The sequence below is a fragment of the Natrix helvetica genome (genome assembly GCF_964273705.1).
Source record: "Natrix helvetica genome assembly, chromosome: 2".
In the NCBI taxonomy this organism is placed as follows: domain Eukaryota; kingdom Metazoa; phylum Chordata; class Lepidosauria; order Squamata; family Natricidae; genus Natrix; species Natrix helvetica.
This window is the reverse complement of record NC_138552.1, coordinates 98,366,319-98,383,418: the sequence shown is the minus strand read 5'-3', so window position 1 is coordinate 98,383,418 and position 17,100 is coordinate 98,366,319. Positions and strand designations below refer to the sequence as shown.

General features: G+C 38.3%; 1 protein-coding gene across 5 annotated transcripts in view; it reads right to left on the bottom strand.

Annotated features, from left to right (window-relative positions):
* Positions 1-17,100, bottom strand: part of LOC309387798 (PH and SEC7 domain-containing protein 3-like) — a 194,949-nt gene that overhangs the window by 57,383 nt on the left and 120,466 nt on the right. Inside the window, exon 10 of one of the 5 annotated variants that reach the window (XM_081944627.1) lies at positions 14,574-14,688. The exons of the other annotated variants lie outside the window; for them this stretch is intronic. Within the exon in view, the coding sequence (XP_081800753.1) occupies positions 14,602-14,688 (87 nt within the window). The 3' untranslated portion in view covers positions 14,574-14,601. Of the gene's footprint in view, positions 1-14,573; positions 14,689-17,100 lie in introns of those variants that run through there. 5 annotated transcript variants of the gene reach the window in all.

The window sequence follows — 17,100 nt, the reverse complement described above, 5'->3', positions numbered from 1 at the left end:
TATAGCAATAGCAGTAGCACTTAGACTTATATGCCGCTTCATAGTGCTTTACAGCCTTCTCTAAGTAGTTTATAGAGTCAGCATATTGTCCCCAACAATCTGGGTCCTCATTTTATAAACCTTGGATGGATGGAAGAGTCAGTCAACTTTGAGCCAGTCAGGATCAAACTCCAGTCAGTGGGCAGAGTTAGCCTGCAATACTGCATTCTTACCACTATGCCATCACGGCTCATCTATGATATGTGGGTGTATACTAAAAAAAGCAAGATAGTGGACATGACACTGCATAGTAAATGCAGTATCACACTATAAACCTGCCCCTTTTGTCCAAGCACATATATGAAATAGACAGAGATTATATTATGTATCATCTTGCCTTTTTTGACAGCCCTCCCACTTCAGGCATCAGTATCTGTCAATTATTATTCTTAAGCATTATTAAACTTGTGATACTGATGACTAGCAAAGCTTTTTGATAATTTACAAATGCAACAACAATAAAAAGCAACATTACAGGTAGTTCTCAACTTACAACCATTCATTTAACAGAAATTTGGTCTTACAACAGTGCTGAAAAAATGGAACTTAAGACCCACATTTGAAGTTATGACCGTTGCACGACTCCGCAGGAGTCACATGATCGCAATTTGGGCACTTGGCAACCAGCTCACATTTACAATGGTTATAAAGTGCTGCTATCACATGATCACAATTTGAAACTTTCTCAGCCAGTTTCTAGCAAGCAAAGTTATTGGGGAACCCGAATTTGTTTAATGATCATGTGATTCACTTAAGCTGCATGATTCACACAATGGCCACAATGAAAGTGTTGCAAAATTGGTCACATGATAGCTAAATTAATAACCGCCATCCCATAGCGACTGAAATTCTGAACCTAATTGTGATTATAAGTCAAGGACTACCTGTAACGTTTAAAAATACAATTACAAGACTATTTGCAAATGTTTTAGGGACATTTGTAGCTACACTAGTTACAAACTCAGAGCACTATTCGCATTCTTACCTGGAGATGATCAAAAGACAATATGCTGGGCAGCAATCAAGATTCTGATAAAGAGAGTGGCATTTTTCTCATTTAATTTGTATGGAATATGTGTGCCTCAGTGTAAATGGGAAAAGTTATTGCATTGAAATTACTATAGCCTGAGAAATAAACAAGCATTCCCTCAACACCCAGCTCCATATATTAAAGCACACGACTTCATAAATTATCCAAATACCTTTCTAGTTGAGTAACTGCCCATCCCTGCCATTAAAATTGTATCAACATTTTAGCCAGCCTGGGATCCGAATCATGGCAACAAAATGATTTGGAAGTAAATACAGTGTGCAAATTAGCAAGTGGTTCAAATTAACGCATGGGCAAAAAACACCACTACAAAATCTGTGCCAAACAATGGCATAAATTAGAACTTCGACCAACAATCACCAGCCTACAGCAGTCAGAGGGAGAACCTTTATTAGAAAGTAACTACTTCTTGTGGGCTATCAACCAAGACCAGGAAGACATGGGCTGCAATATTGTAGATACAAAAGAAGAGGCAACTATGCAAAAGGGGCTGAAACATTAAAGTCCAAAACAATCTGCTAACATCAGGAAGTGGCTTGGGCAGATAATTCACTCAAGGAAGAAGAAGAACACAATGAACTTCAACTTTCTATTATAGCCAATCTCAAGGAAAACAGTTTTAACCTTCCTGTGGAATTGATTTCCACATTTGTTCTACCCAATGAGACAAAGACAAAGCAACTTCCTTTATATGAGTGGCCCTGCTACCATTCAAATATAACCTTTCTCAGAAGCAAGCTTCAGAGTTCTTGTCTGTATTTATCTCTATGGTTCAGATAAGTAACAGCCCACACTCAGGACAGCTGTTCCCTATGTTTTTCATATATGCAAAGCATTAATCCATATTGTGGCCGCAGGCCAAACCTTGTAAGGAAAACTTTAACACAAGTCTACATTGCTTTTGAAGTAACATTGTGTGCTTGCCCAGCTGAACCAATTGCTTTTTAATAGGGATGGTGCTGTGATTGAGTGAAAATCCTCCAAAGTATTAAGCATCGTTCATTTATGGATTCTAAGCTCTTTTGAGCTCCTAAAAATCTTTTTTTGAGGAATCTCCTCTCTTCAAAAATATGATCTGTTTTAAAGGAAGTGGAACTGACGGGTGGCGCTAAAAGCTTGAAGTAAGCATTGCCTAAAATTGGACAAGGAAATTAATTATTTTTAATTGGAATCGTAAACCGCTGCTTGTTTAAACCCCAGAGAATGGCTTTTGCTGACAAATATGTAGATGGATTCTAAAGGCCCAGGGAGTTCTTTCTGTTGTTGCTGTTTGAAGGAAGAGGAAGCTGTTAATCATTCATTTTTTATGTTTGGCTTTTACACCCCGACACCCTGGAGGGATATGAGAGAAATACTTAGATAGTTGAAATCTCAGCATTGCTCTAATCATAGTTCTACTGAGGTCAAAAGAACTTCACCTCAAAATTATTCTGAATACAAAAGGGATAGCTAAGGCTGTATTGGCAGTGGTGATTAAACTGTTACCTGTCACAATGGGTTGGAATGAGAGGGCTACATTGAGATGATGCAAACAATCCTTTAGGTCAAGCTCAATCATGGATGAATTTATAGGCAGTCTCTGTAGTTTTATCAGCCACAAACAGTCGTCTGTTGCCATCTGAGGCAAGCTGTATTTTCACTGATTTTGCAGCCTGGAGTTTCCTAATGATCTCTCATTCAAATACTAACCAGGTCCATGCCACCTTTGAGAAATTTGGATAGATTTTTCATTATCAGCCAATGTCCATTATATAGGGTGCTATTATCTCCCTGGCAGGTAGTAGAAATCCCAAATTTATAATTTGGTATATTTAATAACAAGTCATACAGATGTCCAGACATCATCCTCTCAGATCTATTTGTGTATTATACTCAGCTGCACTCGCTGTTTTAACCGTTCAGTCGTGTCCCTCCATGCTATCTTGCCAAGCACAGCTTCTTTCAATTGTTGGATGTTCAACTTTCAGATATATTATCAAGCCAGTGTTTTCTTTGCTTGCCCCTTCTTGCTCCACTAACCATTCCTAGCATCATTGCCTTCTGCAATGAATTTCCACGCATGACATGGCCAAAGTAAATCAGATGTAGTCTTAGGATTTTAGCTTCTAGTGATGTGTCTGGTTTTATATGATTTAACACCTTTCTGTTAGCTACTCTGGCTGTCCATGGTGGATGCAATAATTTACATCAGTAGCACAATTCAAAGGTGTCAATTATTCTTCCATTCTTAGCATCCAACTCTCAGACCCATACATCATAATAGGAAAGACTATTGCTCTACCTAGCCTGCTTTCTGTATTTATATCAATATTTTTGTTTTCCAGATCTTATTCATGTTCACCACAGCCTGAGGTTATGCTGTGCTTGATTTCAGGAGCATCACTGAATTATGAACAATTTTGGATCCAAGGAAGATAAATTCTGGAACTAACTCAATCTCTTCCTTGTTGATTTTAAACATCTAATGTCCATTGCAGCTCTTGTCATTATATTGTTTTTCTGATGTTAAGACTCAATCCTACTTTTCCACGTTTGTCCTTCATTTTCCAGATCATTTTTTCCAAGTCTCCCTAAGTTTCAGCTGATAGTGGTATTTATCAGCATGCATATCTCAAATTATGTATGGATCTTCCCCCAATCTTCACTCCAACATCAAGCAGTTCCAGATCTAACAGGATCACTTCAGCATACAGATTGAATAAAAAAGGCGTCACCATAAAGTGTCCTCACTGTTACCTGTTTCGTGTACAGTGGTCTCTACAGAGTTGATCACGTGAGTTGGGACACTGAGATCATGCAAACCTCCCCATAGCTTATTGTGTTCTACACAGTCAAAAGCTTTTCTGTAATTGATAAAGCACATATAAAGTTCCTTTTGATATTCACGTACCTTTTCCATAATCCATCTAATATTGACAATGTGCTTTTGAGTGCCACTCCCCTTTCTAAAGCCAGATTGTACATCAGGCAACTCTTGATCGATGACCTTCTGTAGCTCCCTTTAATGTTTCTTAATAGAATATATGGTTGCATGAGAAATCAATGCAATTGTGTGATAGTTGGAGTAGTCTCTATGATCACCTTTCTTTACTGACCTTTTCCAGTCCTGAGGCCATTGGTTATCATCAACCATATGCTGGTTCCAAGCCCAGATAAATGGGGAGGGTTAGGGAAAGCAATGGTGAACTACTCTCTAAAAAAAACTCACCAGAACACTTAATGGCAATAATTCAACATGACTCAGAAATGGATACCAACAGTGGAACCTCCAGGCTGGATAGTAGCTTGCAAGCTACTAGACAAGAGCAAGAGCTAGCTTTTGGTAGTCAGAGTTTTTATTATGTTGTTGGAGAAAAGCCTTCGGGAAGCCCAACAGTTATAATCCATATTGACCATAATATAATAACTGAAGAAGTTCACATACATGGGTTGAAAAGGATGTAGCTACCTATCACAATGATGTGTTCTCTCTTCCTCCCTCCCCCCCTTTCAATATACTAATGATTGATTACAATAATGCTATCAACCATGAATCTATATGCCTAAGAATGTAGCAATATAAATATAAATATATATTACGTCTCAGCACATCTTCCTGCTTGCTAGGATTCATGATCCCAAAAGCCTTACTACACTATTCATACACAAATCCTTAACTTTATTGATTCCACCTTCACCATTCCATTTGTGGGTCAGTAAGCTATGTACATTTATTGACAATTATGAAATCCCTGAAGTCATTCCAAGCAAACTTTTAATTCATATGTCATCAGAACCCTCACTGAACTAATTTTGATTTCCACTGGAAAGCATATAGTTATTCACATCAAAGAGTTAGCACAAAGAAAATTTGCTGCATATCTGCAATGTTAGCATTTTTACTCAATATGTGAAACTCAGTGTTTTTCCATTTCTTTCAAATCCTTTCAAACTTTCAAATCCAAGGAATTGAAGTGTTTGTAGATATTTGACAGAACTACACAAATAAGCACTGAATATGTCTCCATTGTGATAAAATGAAAAAGTGCAGCCAGGTATGAATGGGGGTGGGGGTGGGGACAAATTATTGTACTTGGTTATATGGCGAAAGATAGATAATTTAAATAAATAGAAATCCCGAGTCCTCTATTCAGCAAAAAGCAGTCTGAAAGAGAAAAGTCTTACTGGGCTAATAAAAGAAAGCAAGTAATTATTGCAAAAATGAAATTTTACTTCATATATAACCTGAAGAGATTGACTTTTTCCCTGCCCTTTTTAACAGTTTTTACTTAAAAGAACAGGAGAAGCTGGAGGAGGGATAATAAAATTGTAATTATCTTTTGAAAAGAATGTTGGAAGACATTCATATATTTCTTTACTTTTCTCTCTCTTTTTCATTTCTTTTGCTTTTTTATTACTTTCTCTTTTTCTTTCTTTTTTCCCCCTTTTCAATTTGTCTTTTATTCTATGGAACTAACTCTGAATAAATATACATTTAAAAAAAGTTTGGGAAAGAACCCATCAAAATTTGGGGAGGGCAGACTGACCAGGCCATATTCTTTGTAGGTAAACCATTCCAGCTTTAGGCCCAGTGGTGGGTTCCGGATCCAGTTCCAACCGGTTGGAACAGGCCTGGCATCATCCACATGGAGCAGCACGCGCATGAGTCTTATAGCTTCCGCGAGCCTCAGTGACATTCCAGCTGCTCAGCAGAGCGTCGCACAGGCGCTGTATACACTGTGTGTGCGCGCGGAAGCGCCGAAGACTTAAAAGACAGGTAAGGAGCTTGGGCGGGTGGGCGGGCCCTCCGGAGCACTGTACTGGAACAGTATCAGGTGCTCCAGGCAGGCTCCGGTACGCCCGTACCGGGGCGTACCGCCTGCAACCTACCACTGTTTAGGCCCCACTTCCTCTGTTTTTGATTGCCCAAATATGATAAGCAATTTTCAATGTAGGTAGCATACACTATATTTCATTCACATTCTTGTTAAAACAAAAACCTGCCTATTTCTCAAGTCTCCAATTTTCCAAATCGCTTTGTACAGACTCCAAATAGAATGACAATGCTTTTTCTTGGATTGAATTGTTTTAAGAAGGACAATGGACTGATGGTTAAGAATGTTTGCCTGTGCAAAGGAGTAATCATTTTGTTGGATTTTAGAAAATGTCTCAAATTGAAATGGGTTGCATCATAATCAACTGTGTGCTTTGTGCTCCATCAGAGGTGGTATGGAAACCAAGAACTATGTAAAGCCTGCTTTAAAAATTGCTGTAGCTACATGACAATGATCAAAACTGTATATTTGTACTGAAACAAACTTGAAGCACAACTATAGAATATGATAAATGAAAATAATTATATTGCCTTTTTGATCCATAGTTATACGCAACCAAAATCCAGCCGTCTGAAGTAGCACCAATTCCAATAGCAGACATAGGAATGAATAGATATATTTCATATGGCTTAGTGGTCTAGCTTACAGTTTGTTCATGCAACTGTTTATTAAGGATTTAATTTTTATTTTTATTTTGCTGTTGGATTACCTTTTCTTACAACCTCTTCATCACTTTACATAATCTTTCTGTGGTTTTTGAGAAAAGTTAAATTTTATGCCAAGAAATGCTTCATTCAATTTCCCTGGATATGCTTCTTAAATTGCATAATTTTTAAAAAAAATCAGATTGTAAACTGACATGTATCTTTCTATAGGGCTGCTATTTTTAAAAATCTCTAAGGTTTTGCAAACTTTGCCATGTTACAAATAATTACCACCATTTATTTAGTTTCTACAATTTTGCTGTTTACCAAACCAACAAAGGTTTACTTGTGGCCCATCATGTTAAATCTTAATCAGCTCCCTAGCTTCTGAGATTTCACTGGAAATTATCTACTGTATTTTTTTGTAGTATAAGTCACATTTTTCTTCCCCCCAAAAGTGGGTAGAAATGTCTGTGCATCTTATACTTCGAATATTGGGGGGGGGGGTGCTGATTAGATGTTCTAGAATGGGCTGTGGCGGTGGCAAATGGGCAACGGCGGCGAACAGGCGAAGGCGAACGGCAGAGAATGGACCGTGGTGAATGGGCTGCACCAAATGAGTTGCGTTGAATGAGCCATAGTAGTGCCAAACGGCCACAGCAAATAAGCCAGATGAATACTGGATAGATGCTGGAAGGCAGAGGCAGATTTTGTTTTCCTCCCCAAAAGCTAGGTGCATTTTAATAGTCTGGAGCATTTTATAATCTGAAAAATATGATAAGTATTTTCAAATATTTCTTAGCAACTAAATAGACTCTAGGAGGAGGAGGAGAGGAGGAGGAGGAAGAGGAGGAGGAGATCAAAGTTGTTTAAAGAAAAGTAAATTCTGACAATCTTTTCTACAAGACTTTTATTGAATCACAGTACAGACAGTCATGACCAAAGACAATGAATTAATTAATCCAACAGGAGGATAGAGCAAGTGACCGGTGATGTATGAAATTAACCATATGCGTAGTAATATTAGAATTGATATAAAAGAGTAAGGGAGCTTTAGATATTTATGTTTTAAAGAGGCACTGGGTTTCCTTCTTTTAGAAGTTTGAGCATTTTACCAACCAAGAGCCTACATATGTGATGATTCATAGAATAAAATACTTAATTCGTCACTTCTGCTCCTCAGAGACCGGTACTGCTAAAATTGCTCTCATCATGGCTATGAACAGGATCTGCTGAGGGAAAGATCTCTGCATATGACTACAGGGATTACTTATGAAGATCTGATAGAGATAATCTCCACCAAAGGCTTCAGTGAAGAAATAGGGTGACATTCAACATCACCAGCTGAATTGAGTTCTATGAGGCAACAGTAGGTCAGAATCGGGCATATCTTACATCTGCAATGTTTTTATTTTTCTATTTGCTAATCACACACAGTTCAGGACTCTGATTTGCCTAAGTCAAAGCCCTGAATTGGAGCACTTAGAGCAATGCCAGCAAAAAATCTATTTTCTCTCTGTTCATGACTGACTTCTCAATGCTGAGAGTGGAATTCCAGCTTGCTCTTTGTGAGCACAGTATGTCCTTCATATGATATGGACCAAAGGTATGCAGGAGTTGGGGACCACGTTCATTCAGTGTCCTACTCTCTCACTCACATACTAACCCAACCAATGAGGCAATTTGATGCCTCTGCCTGTTAGAAAGGATTTGATGTTACCATTGGTTCAGCTAAACTGAGGTTAAGCATGTGTCAGAAAAAGAAGGCAGAAGGGAGGTGTTTTTCCCTGTTGATATTTTAATGAAATGAAGAGGAATCGAAATAGCTGTCATCTGTTTCCAGCTCCACCCTAACTTGCTGTGCCTGAATTCTTTAGGCATTCTTGATTTAACTCATATACCTCTCCCACCTCTTGAAAAATATAATATTTATACAATCTATCATGTTAATGAAAGCTCAAGAAGAATCTGAGGTTTAAATACATTCAGAACAATACTGAATTGCAGAGGTCAAATATATAGCCTGGGAAAGTAGGACTTCCAAATGTCTAGCCATCATGCTCTTGGCTAGAAGACGAAAATATAAAAACCAAGAGGAAAGACAGATTTTTTGTATGATGCTATATTTCCTTAGGTGGACTCCTTTAAAAAAAAGGCAGCATCCTTCCACAATAATGTTCTGCTGTTGCCATTAAAATGATGTTTCCAGAAAAGGGGGAAGGCATTTTGTACATACTCAAATACAGGTTTAACCCTTCAGTCTTTAAACATATACACTTCAACCTTTTTGATTCGTTAGGGAAAACATGATGTGGATGCCCATCCAACATATAGGGAACTACCAGAAGGAAAATATAGTAGCCTTGTACGAAGATAAACAGCACATGAAAAATGCATCTGAATCTCTTTTCTTGTACTCCTTTAAGTAATAACTTAGGTTCCACAGAGGGACCGTGAAGAAATCAACATGCTAGAAAGAATCAAAAGGTTTGCAGAAAAATAAAATAGTCTTCTAATAAATGGGCAATCTGCCCAAAACTCCGGCGATGACCAAGGGAACTCCATAGTTATCTAGCTCAGTTTCTCAGATGTATGGAACGTTGGCTGTTAAAATAAATATAGAAAATGGAGGCAGGAGGTAACAGAGTCTTCAGTCTGCCCTAGGCTGTTGGTTTGCAGCTGTCAAACTTTCCAGCTTACCCCAGGCAACAGCACTGTGTTGGGGAATTCCAAAAATGGTAGTGCCAATATTTTTAGAGCATTTAAATCAAGACCCGATTACCATTTTCCCTGAGTTCAAATAATGTTATTAGTGCCTTTTAAAAACAAAAAGAGTTTGTTTTATACAACAGAGGCAGTCCCAAACTGGATCCTCAATTCACAAACAAACAGTTGCTAATTGCTTCATTACCATTACTCCCAGGATATGCCCATATTACCCCTTAGGTAATTAAACCCAGTTTAAGAACCAACGTTCCAGAGAGTTTCAGGTTGGAAAAAAAACTTTTCTGATAACCACGTTTTCAACCACAGTATCTTCCAGATACCTGGGCTTTCACTCCAGAATTTTCTGCAATGTCAGTACAGGATTGGGAATTATGGAACTAAGAAAATATTTAATATGTATTTGTTTGTGGATGAATAAGAAAACAAGCCATTTTGGTGTAATGGTTAAAGTGTTGGAATACAAGCAGGAGGACCCAAATTGTCTTCTTCCCTTAGGAATTGAAGTCTGCTGATAATTTCAGCCTAAAATGGGAAATAGGCAATCAATTTATCTACCATCCTGTATTGGATCAGGTAGGAAATGAATGCATAGCATGTTATGATTTTTTTTATTTTTTTATTTGTATCCCACCTTTATTATTTTTACAAATAACTCAAGGAGGCAAACATATCCAACACATTTTCTATTTTCCTTGCAACACAACCTTGCAAGAGGAGTTGGACTGAGGGAACGTAGCAGGCCCAAAATCATCCAGCCAGCTTTCATGGCCAAGAATTCACAGACTCCTGGTTTCTAGCCTGATACGTTAACCACTAGACTTGTGGACTTCAACTCCCAGAATTCCCCAGTCAGTTGAAGACTACAAGTGTTAAAGTTGCCGTGATTAGATACCTCTGAGATTCCAAAGCTTTGTTTCCATATTACTGTTTTTTTAAAGAATTATACTACGCTCCATTCATTTGTTGAAATAGACTGGTCAATGGAAGTTTTGCAATAGGAATAATAAATTGATCATGTATTAATATATTTCCTAGTTTTCTTCAGGATATATAACAATAATCCCAAATTCCAGTGGTTAAGAGCTCACATTAATATATCCCATCCTGTTCTTAATGTATGTTACTAATATGAGACAGGTATATTATTATTTAGAAGCCAATTCTTCTTATTTTATTTCTCCCTCCCCTTTAGTCATTTATTTCTTATCCACTCTCAAAGTATAAAGAGTAATATAGATGGCCCAGGTGGACAGGGATAAAAAAAGAAACTATGTCACCAAATGTTTAAATGACTTTCACCAGAGTATATTGAAGGTTAGTTGTCATTCCCTCCCAAATTCAACGTTTATATATTCTACTAGTTGATATTTTATATTGGCTCGATGATTTAATTGTTTCATTATTTTAGATTTTATCTAGCCTTTAATTCTTCTGTGTCTTATTTTCTATGCTTGTTAATCATAGACTTGATAATGTTTGATGTAGGAAGAAAAAAAAAGAATCATCTAAATATATCCATACAGAGTTTCATTAAATTCAGTTGGATAACTTATCCAGACATCATCAAACCTTACATCTTTAGGATGCCATATGCCACTTTCCTTCTGCTATTGCTGGAAAAAAAACAAAACCCCGAAGACGTCTGCCTCTCTGGAACATGACATTTAATGTTAATCTGCTGTGCAAGTGAACAATCCTGGATTTAAAAGTACCTGCTTGAAAGGACGTCAAATGATATGAAAGTGTCATCTGTGAGGAATAACCTCTGATGTTGTTATGATAGAGAGTGATAAACGTGTGTGAGTCGGGTTAAGTAACAAGATCAGCATCACAATCAGCCAGCTTTGGTCTTCTCTCAGAAAAAAAGGGGTGGGGCCATATCTGGTGGCACTTAATTAAAGGGTATTAATGAACGAACCTGCCTCATTTTGACAGATCTTTGATCTACCCAACCCACTGTTCTGATATTCACTGGCAAATGCTCTGCAGAGTTTCAGAACAAAAGTCCTTCCAGTTTTACTTGGAGATCCCAGAAACTAGTGAGACCCTTTTGCCTTCACAACATGTGATCTGTCATTAACACAGACTGTCTTTTTCCTAGGAATACTTCTAAAATTTGAGTGGAATCATTTGAAATCCTGGGTAGGGAGAGGGAGTGTTTCAGTCATCTAAGTCAACGTGCTAAGCTTCAGTTATCAATAAGATTCACCTGATTAAACTATTCAGTTGCTGCAAACTAATTAGATCTTGTCACAACATGCAGCCCTTTCCATACTATTTATTTTTATCCTAATTGCACTGCTTGGTAGGGTGAAGAATTCACTAGCAAACTGAACATCTACAAACATGTAAGCAACCTTGAGAATTCCACTCCTTTCCCCTCCCTGCAAAGGAGCAAGAAAGGTTTAATATATTTCTTGAAGAATTACAATAGAACTATTACAGCAATGTTACAGATGCTTACAGTTCTTCAAGATTTTGACACCTATCTTATCCCTATTTAGGGGCTTCTGGTGTGAATTGGACCTTTTAGAACACGGCACTCGGATGGTGGTATCAAACCCAGGAGGAGGGAACAAATGAGAGAAAAGAGAAACAGGTGCATAAACCCTCCTGCATATTTAGAGGAGCATTAAGAGCCTCTTTGCATCTTACTCGCAATGTTGCAGATTCACAGGTTATGGCACCTCCGTACTAGCATAATTGTGAAACATTAGTAGCATGTTGCAGAGAAAGGGAAGAGACAGATGGGGAAATGGTCAAACTGAGAAACAATCTCTTTAAAGATATCCCAGTTATATGGACTGAACTCTTAAAACTGTATATTGCTGCTTTTAAAAGGAACAACACACACACACACACACACACTCACAGACTCACAAGCTAAAATGAACACACTACGACACTTTAAAAGCACTTCAAGTAGCTCCCGAGGCAGGTAGATGGAGCCAGCTTGATAATATCTACGGTGACAAACACAATACAGAGATGACAAATTTTTTTAAAAATCCCCATTCATATAAAAACATACCAAATGTAAAAATGAACGTTTCACAGCAATATTGAGCCCTCTGCTATCTATAAAAATACCACCTGAATCATACAACCCACTCACACAGAGCCATGCCAGGGGAGAAGGGAAAGGAATCTCCATTCAATATATGGAAGATTTTGGTGTATACGTGCCGGAAGGGATTTATTTCCCTTCCTCTGTCACCCACCCACCTACCCACCTACCAGTGCAATGCAGGTACTTTTTGTGAAGCACTCTGAAAATCTATTGAATACCTTTAAAAAAAATCTGACAGCCCACCTCCCCCCCCCCTTCCAGGTGATTTCTTCCCCAAAGCAATTTTTAAGGAATGCTTTCAAGTTTTAAAAAAAACAAAGATACTATCAACTTAGTATTACTGATAATACTCCTGCCCCTCCCCTCCTACAATTGCCACAAACATGGAAGAAATCTATATGCATCCATATATCCATACAATCTATTCATTTACCTTAGCATCCTTAGCAGAAAACTCCGTGGAGTTGGAGATTTTCATAGACTTTGAGCGGTGGGTTTGCCGCCAGACGGGGTCTTCTCGTGGATATTTGACTGAACCTGTAGCTCTGACCCGGACTTTGCTGGTACTCTGCACACTATTAACTCCAATCATTTCGGCAAAGTAAATGAATGGTCTTTATAGAATTTGGTATCTATAAAAGTATCAGGGGAGACTGAGAGTAATGAGGAACGCTTTTTAAAAAAATAATAATAATAAGAATTCTCTTCAGGGTAATTTTAGAAAGAGAGGAATCTCCGTGAAGCTCAGGCTGTAGCAATTTGCTTAAAGATGCACCAAGCTGGTTCCCCCACCACCACCACACATACCCACACACACAAACACACAATCTCTCTCACACAAAGCATCTTCAACTACAGTGTTTTGAGGCAGCGTGATTGTTCAAGGCACAGCTCACGTCACTGGCTGAAAAATATAAAAGGGTGGAAACCCCACCCCTCCACGCTCCCTTACTGCTCAGCAGATATCGCCATCCTGCTCCGACACACACAAACACACACAGAGAGAGACACCGAGGGCTCAAGAGTGTCTGTTTCAAACAGCAGAACAGATGGCGAAAAGCCAAGTAAAAAGTAATTCATTTTGGACAACAGACAGGCTACACTTTTAATTCCAGCAATGCCATGTCAAAGTGCATTAACTGAGCTCAAATAAAATAGAGATGAATCAAAGAAAAGCCTCAAGGATTGAAAGAAATAAAATAAAATAAAAAACCCACTGGCTAAATGATTTTCTAAACAGCTTAGGAGAGGTGATCTTGTGGGGGGGGGGGGGAATAATCCTGAGGATATTCCATGGTATCCTTTAATAGAAAGAGAGGCAAGGTTTTCAAGCCCTCTTTAGCATACGTTTTTTCTGGAAATAAGCATGGAGGAGTTGTGTAGCACAGCAGCAAACTGAGCAACTTACCAATTGGAAAGTCACCGGTTCAAATCTCATTTTGCTAAAATATATCCTAAGAGCATGGTACTAAGACAGGTTTTCAAATGGTTTTATCTCATTTGTAGGATTACCAAGAAGTAACCGCCTTCCTCAACCAGATGCGTATTTCAGACATAATTTCCAAGATGGCATGCTGCATGAGAATTACGAGAGTTGCCTTCCCACGTAGCTGGGGGACCCCATCCTGGCATCATTGTACTGAATACTAGTCCTACTGCTCTCATTGGGATTTACTCTCAGATCATCTTGCATAAAACGGTGGATTTGGAGATCATAGCAGATTCTTAATGTTGTAGCTTTGAGATGAGGTGAAAAGTTATTAACGTAGATACATACGTATGTATCCATCATATGTGTGGAAGATAACATGTGCCTCCATCCATCCATCCCACTTAGGAAAGGAAGTTTAGGCAACGCACAGAAAAAGAGCAAGTAGTAGAAAACCAAATTAAAATTAAACTAAAGTAGAAATTGAGAGAAAAGAAAAAGGGAGTCTAAGTAAGTTAATTTACAGGGTACTTCTCTCTATCTTTATACCTTTTCAAAGTTTGATTTGCAAGCATTAACAAATTGTGCAAAAAAATAAATAATTAGACTGGTTCTGATTTCTTTAGATTTATTAACTGAGACATCGGGTCATTCTCACATATGCCACATACACACGTACACACAATATCCAACAGCATTTCATCTCAGTCCAGTCAGCAAAAATTGCATTCTTGGCAGCCGACAACTCTTGTTCTCAAAGTTAACTTCAGAGAATGAGGGGGCGGGGGGGGGGGGAAGCCCCGTCAACTCTGTCTTCCAATCAGCAGTCAGTGACAAAGCTGTGAGGTGCAGGTGCACGCTGCTTCTACAACTCTGGTTCTGTTTTGCCAGTGACTGCTACCGGCAGCAAACTCCTGCACGAAAGGAGAAGTTAATTTGATCGAGAGCTCTTCCATCAAAGGGATGGGCAATGTTTATCTAAAGGTTCTCATGTCCGCCTCCCCTCAATCATTTCTAGTTCCTAGAGACCCAGAACATAGCAGATTGCATGTAACCATAGCAACCAAACTCAGACGAGAACCGTCTCTACTACGCTCTGCCTGCGCACAGAAGGAGAGTCAGCTGGCAGCACTGGTTGAAATAGGTAAAGGGAGAAAGTTAGTCTGCAGGAATACAGTCCCCACAACCAGGAAGGACAGCTGCTCAGAATTACCCCTCACTGTCGCAGTGGGTTCCTGTTAAGACTAATTGACAAATCAATGGATTTGTTTGTATCTGTGTGGAGGCTTTTGGTATGTTTTCTTCTTTCTCCCTCTTCCTCTTTTGGTTAGTGCGCACCAACAGATTCATTAAAATTATTTTGATTTGAGTTCTTCCAGATTCAGCCCACCACGCCTGGCTTTCTAGAAGTTAAAATGTAGGCGGGGAAGAGATGGGAATAATATTTTCATCCTAGTGCTATGTAATAGTCATCTATTACCCAAAAGCAACTTTCCAGACAAGTAGATTTTGCTACATACATTTGCCTGTGTATATCTGTCATATGGTAACACACAGATGAGAACAAGAATTAACTTCTGGAATATAAATACAGGCACCTTTATATAGCTTAGACGTTCAGATACCTGGTTACATTTGAAATAATCTCTAATACTGTAGATATCTAAGACTATTAAGGATAAATGAATAGAACAAATGGGAGTCTATACAAATAGCAATAGCACTTATATACAGTGCTTTACAGAGGGCTGTAAAGCAGTTTACAGAGTCAACATATTGCCCTAGCAAACTGGATCCTCATTTCACCAACCTCAGAAGGATGGAAGGTTGAGTCAACCTTGAGCCGGTGAGAATCGAACTGCTGGCAGTCAGAATTAGCCTGCAGTATTGCATTCGAATCTCTGTTCCACCACAGCTCTTATGAGATAAATGAGATGCAATGGTCAAGAAGCTCTATTAGCAGTATAAAGACTTCCCTTAGGCATGAGAGCAGGTGGGTAGCCTTGGGCCAGTCATTCTTTCTTGCTCCAAAACCCTATCAAGCTCTAGAAGAAGTCAGCTGAAGAAGAAACCCATTGTGCTCTAATTACCCTTCTGCATTAACTAGGCAAGGATAGTAGCATGTCAAAAATAAAAATATGAATTTATCAGTGTTGAATTCACATCCTCTGAACAAGTTACAGTAGTCACATTCATATTCAAAAGATTAATTATGACATAAACCAAAATTATTGGGTTCATATAATACACCAACCCCAAATCAAGCAAACCAAAGAATGGTCGAGTACAAAAATAAGAGATATTTGTTGAATTTTGAAATCTCATTCAAAAAATTTCATCAGCATTCATTTCAGCAAGGATGGACTCTTCAGTGCAATGCTAAATGCTGAAGTTAACTTTCTCCCAATCTCCAAATTGGTTGGGATTACAGCAACCATTAGCTATGCTGTCTGAGAATTCTAGAAATTGCAATCCTAATACATATGTTGGGCAACTTACTTTTGAAAGGATGTTTTAAGATATGATTAAATTGCTTAAAATGTAGATATAGAAATAGGATTCGATAGTTGATTTTCAATAAATCAGTGATGTTTCTAAGATGAAAGGAAAAGAATTTTATGCTTTAGAAAGGAGAAGAAAGAGAACTTATGGAGCTCAGAGATTTAAATGCACAAAAAGAAATGCACTTTTCATTTAGGTTGAAGATAAATCTTTTGGAAAACAAGCTGTTTCTTTCAGCACCTAAACTGAAAGGTCAACCAAAGCTTCTTTGCAGACTCATCAACTAAATCAGTTAAACTACTGTGTTTGCCAATGTTCAGAAGATTCATTGCAACTTTGCCTGACCAGACAAAACAAGAAATAAATAAGGAGGGGTCCTTGGTGCTCTCTAAGCTTCATTGTTTTCTTGCAGATGTGTTTTTTATAGTGTTTGGAGAATTGGCTTGGTCTAAGATGGTCATGGTTTCCCAGCTGAAGCTACGATTAAGCCTGTTCATATGTTGTGAAATTAAAGAGTCAATATCAAATAATGATGATGCCTCAATCCAGCTCCTGATAAAAGAAGTGGTGCCCAAGGTGTAGAGAGCAAGGAAGATTTGACAGAAACATGCAGGAACCTAGGCAAAAAGGGCTGAAGCATTTTTTAAGTCCAAAACCATGAGGTAACTACTGGAAGTGTCTGAGGCAGACACCAGCCTATATCATTGGGCTATAAGAAGAAAGAACTAGTACACCACTATCAAACTTTCAAGATTCTGTTATAATCAATTTCAACAGAAGTCGTTTTAGCATTCTGTGGAGTTGATTTCTTAATCTGATTTATC